At 49.5% G+C, this 5000-nt stretch overlaps 1 protein-coding gene across 14 annotated transcripts in view; it reads left to right on the top strand.

Annotated features, from left to right (window-relative positions):
* Positions 1–5000, top strand: part of satb1b (SATB homeobox 1b) — a 91581-nt gene that overhangs the window by 18661 nt on the left and 67920 nt on the right. For all 14 annotated transcript variants that reach the window (XM_063199405.1, XM_063199400.1, XM_063199402.1 and 11 more), the window contains exon 3: positions 1575–1751. In XM_063199405.1, the coding sequence (XP_063055475.1) occupies positions 1575–1751 (177 nt within the window). The remainder of the gene's footprint in view (positions 1–1574; positions 1752–5000) is intronic.

Below are 5000 nucleotides of genomic sequence, written 5' to 3'. Positions count from 1 at the left end.
ACTCGAACACATGCCGGTCTCAGCCCCCCCCACAACACACACACACGCACACACCACTAACCAGACCCCCCACCTAACTAACTAACTCTCTCTCTCTCTCTCTCTCTCTCTCTCTCTCTCTCTCTCTCTCTCTCTCTCTCTCTCTCTCTCTCTCTCTCTCTCTCTCTCTCTCTCTCTCTCTCTTTCTCTCTCTCTCTCTCTCTCTCTCTCTCTCTCTCTCTCTCTCTCTCTCTCCCAACATGCACCTGATTTCTACTTCCACCCAGAACTGACTTCCCTTCCCACCACCTCAACAATTCCACTTCTCGCCATTCCCCCACTCATGCCCCCCCCATTCCACAGCATCGCGATGTGTGTTTACACAGAGTTGTAAACCTCAGGGCTCTCCCTCTCTTGCAGCAGTGGGGCTGGGGCTGGGGAGAGAGAGAGAGAGAGAGAGAGAGAGAGAGAGAGAGAGAGAGAGAGAGAGAGAGAGAGAGAGAGAGAGAGAGAGACGCTGCCGCCGTGCATGATGGGTAGTGGGCTCCTGCCTTGCCTGGGAGCTGCCAGGAGTGCTGCTCTCTAATGTGATCTGTGCACCTTAACAATAAATAAAGCGTTTAAAACCCCCAGCCCACAGCTCCGCAGACTGCAGCTTCTGCTGCTACCGCTAATACTGCTACCATAACACTTGCCATTTCCTTTCCTCCGTCGCTGCGAACGAATGAACGAGCGAACGACAAAAACAACAAAGCCTCACCTCTTGCCTGCAGAGTGTCACATACACACCCGGCGGGCATGTGATAAAAATAAAATATGAAAAAACCCCGGTCGTAATCACTTTAGCGAGAAAAGTGTCAAGATACATTTTTAGGCCCCTGTCACATACATGTTCACTTGCAGTCGGAAAATATGCTAGATTTTATTTCTCCCGTTTTTCTCATGTATTCAGCGGGGAGGTTTTATTTTGAGGAGTGTGTCAGTGTGTGTGTTTGTGCGTGTGTGTGTGTCTGTGTGTGTGTGCGTGTAGAGAAAGAAAATCAAGCACTGCTATGACTGGTGTGAAGCACGTGTGACACTTGTGTTTCTGCTCTATTTTGCTGTTTTGTGTGTGCTCATGTGTGTGTCTGTGGATGTACAGTATGTGTGGGGTGCATCAAGTTCACATGCGCATGTATGTGTGTGTGTGCACTTACAGTATGTGTGGGTGCATACACGGGCCTGTGTGTGTGTGTGTGTGTGTGTGTGTGTGTGTGTGTGTGTGTGTGTGTGTGTGTGTGTGTGTGTGTGTGTGTGTGTGTGTGTGTGTGTGTGTGTGTGTGTGTGTGTGTGTGTGTGTGTGTGTGTGTGTATGTGAGTATGCATGCGTGGGGGTGGTGGTATATGCATGTACCTTTGTGGCTTTGTGTCTATGTTTTTTACTGATGGAAACTGTGTGTGTGTGTGTGTACATGCACGTGTGCACGTGCGTGTGTGTACGTGTGTGTGTGTGTGTGTGTGTGTGTGTGTGTGTGTGTGTGTGTGTGTGTGTGTGTGTGTGTGTGTGTGTGTGTGTGTGTGTGGGTGCGTATGTGGGTGTTTTTTCCCCCCACCAGGCAACATGCTGCCAGTGTTCTGCGTGGTGGAGCACTACGAGAGCCCCCTGGAGTTCGACAGTAAGGAGGAGCATGCCGAGTTCGTGCTGGTCAGGAAGGACATGCTCTTCAACCAGCTCATAGAGATGGCCCTGCTCTCCCTCGGCTACTCACACAGCTCCGCAGCACAGGCCAAAGGTAACACACACACACACGCAGCACACGCACACACACACACACACACACACTCCAACACCACCCCACTTCAGACAGCCCTGCCTCTTCCCTCACCTCACCCCATGCCACCAGAAACACCTTTCCTCCTGAGCCATCCCAACTCACCACATCCTAGCCATCGCCACCTTTCCTCTCCTCTCTTCTCCTCTCCTGTCCTCTCCTGTCCTCTCCTGTCCTCTCCTCTCATCTCCTCTAATCTCCTCTCCTCTCCTGTCCTCTCCTCTCTTCTCATCTCCTCTCCTCTCCTCTACTCTCCTCTCCTCTCCTCTCCTCTCCTCTCCTCAACTCTCCTCAACTCTCCTCAACTCTCCTCAACTCTGACCTATCCCTGACTCCGTACCCTGTGGCCATCCCATGCCAACTCCGGCATCCACCCCTTTGGGGGGCACTGTGGTGCAGCGTGCTAAGCCACCCACATACACTGTAAAACACTGCAAGTTGAGTTAACTTACAAACTTTAAGACAGCAGGGCAACTTGCCTTTTTCACGTTTAACTGGCTGCAATGTTCTACAGTGTATGGGGCTTGCATGCCCAATGGCGACCCGGGTTCGATTCCGGCCTGGGTCCTTTGCCAGCCCTGCCCCATCTCTCTCTCCCACTCTCTTCCTGTCATACGCTTGAATGTCCTTTAATCAGTAAAACACAAAAGCACTTCAAAATACACATCCACCCTATCTTGGACCCTTCATCGCTTTTCACTANCCTGCTTCTTTCTGCACAAGTCCTTCTTATCCTGTACCCCACCCTCCCAGATTTGAACCCATTGTCCTTTCTACTGTGTACTACCACACCACCCACTAACTATGAGCTGTGATGGAGTGACCATCACTGAGGTTGTGCATGGCTTTGGTGGCACATACTCGGGTACGTAGCCAGGTGTGTGGCCAATAACCTCCCATACGCTACTAAACCCATTTCTGTTTTCGTTTACCTTTTCACTCTTACTCTGTGCACCACACCACTTGCTAACTTCTCTAAAACCCCTTTCCCCCTCTACTTGGCAACCAGTCCATAACTATATTGTTCTTCATTGACTTCTGTAGTGTTTTCCTTTCCTATACACACACCCCACTCACCCCAAAACACACACAGACACATAGACACACACTCAGGCAGGCACGCACGCACGCACGCACACACACACACACACACACACACACACACACACACACACACACACACACACACACACACACACACACACACACACACACACACACACACACACACACAGAGACACACACTCACACACCTCGATGTGTTCCACATTAGGGTGCATCAAACTTTGCAATATCCAGCTCTGCTCTTGTTCCTTTGCACTATCATAACTCCCTTGTAAATTTCTAGATAATTTGATTGATGTTAAAGGGTGGCGCAATAGGCTTGAATTTTTGAATGGTAGTGAATGGGCATTTTTAGGTTTTCTGTGCAAAGTGTATTTTGAGACTGTTTCGATCAAAAACAGTAAGGGCAGTCGTTTGGAAGAATGCTCCAGTTGCTTCTCCACTTCCCCAGGACATCAAAACCCCAACAAATGGCTAAAAGATGGATACATGGGTGTTTGAACATGGCTAAAGTATTAGCAAATGGGGGCTAAAACCTTGTTGAAGGAAGGCTCTAAAAAAGACGCACAGGGAATTTCAAATCTGGGAAAGTGGAAAGGGAACTGGAGCATTCTTCCAAATGATTCTCTTTACTAGTTTTGACCAACATTTTGTAAAAACTCACTTTTCAAGGATTTGGCTAAAATCGCCCATCCACTGCCATTCAAAATGTCAAGCATATTGTGCCACCCTTTAACATCAACCAAAATCGCTAAGATTTTACAAGGGTATTATGTTGATACAAAGGAACAATTTTGCAAAAGCAGAGCAGGATTTTCAAACTTGGGGGCGTTTGATGCACCCTGATCACGCCTGCTTCCTAAAGTGGCCTTCACAACTGGACGCCTGGGCATTTCCCCTTCCCCATCCTCCTCTTCCTCCTCTCTTCCTCTCCTCCTCTCCTCCTCTCTTCCTCTCCTCCTCTCAAACTCTGCCACATGACCACTTTCTTTCTTTCCTCACTACCTGTGATTTCCTTTATACTCCCACACTAACACACACACACACACACACACACACACACACACACACACATACACACACACACACACGCACGCACGCACGCGGGCACACACGCACAAACACACACACACACACACACACACACACACACACACAGCCATAGGTATGCGGACAAACACACACACACACACACACACACACACACACACACACACACACACACACACACACACACACACACACACACACACACACACACACACACACACACACACACACACACACACACACACACACACACACCGTGTACCCTGCCCACTCACATTTTCACGCTGGCATTTTCAGTCTCCCAGAGCAAGCCCTGGGCTGTGTGCTTTTTTAAACACAGTACTTATGGAGGGGGACCTGTACTTAAACTCCAGGCCCACGGTGAGATCAGAGAGAGGGTGGGAGCGGTGGATGAAGTGAGAGGATGGATGGGAGAGAGAGAGAGAGAGAGAGAGAGAGAGAGAGAGAGAGAGAGAGAGAGAGAGAGAGAGAGAGAGAATGAGGATGAAAGAGAAATAGAGATTGAGAGTGAAAGGGTGAGAGTAGAAAAGAGAGCAATAATGAGAGAAGGCGTGAAAGAGAGAGAGCGAAAAATGAGTTAGCAAAGTGGCTGTGTGTGTTTTTGTGGATGCTTGTTGTGTGCCTGTGTGTTTTTTGCTTGTGTGTGTATGCGCTTGTTTGCACACCAGTGTGTGTGTGTGTGTGTGTGTGTGTGTGTGTGTGTGTGTGTGTGTGTGTGTGTGTGTGTGTGTGTGTGTGTGTGTGTGTGTGTGTGTGTGCGCACGCGTACATGTGTCTGTGTGCAGGTCCCTGACCACGGGTCTCCCCCCTCCACTTGTCCCTATAATCACTCTCTTGCTCTCGCTCAACCCTCTCTCTCTCTCTCTCTCTCTCTCTCTCTCTCTGTCTCTCTCTCTGGCTCCAACCACTCTTTTTCACTCGCCCTCTCTCCCTCTCTATCTCTCTCTCTCAACCCTCTCTCTCTCACTTGCCCTCTCTCTCTCTCTCCTTTTCACTCTCTCTCTCCCCCTCTCTATCTCTCTCTCTCCCTCTCTCCCCTATCTCTCTCTCTCTCTCTCTCTCTCTCTCTCTCTC

The sequence above is a fragment of the Engraulis encrasicolus genome, chromosome 5, assembly GCF_034702125.1.
Source record: "Engraulis encrasicolus isolate BLACKSEA-1 chromosome 5, IST_EnEncr_1.0, whole genome shotgun sequence".
NCBI classification, from domain to species: domain Eukaryota; kingdom Metazoa; phylum Chordata; class Actinopteri; order Clupeiformes; family Engraulidae; genus Engraulis; species Engraulis encrasicolus.
Note: the sequence above shows the minus strand (reverse complement) of the source record. Positions and strands in the feature narration are given on the sequence as shown.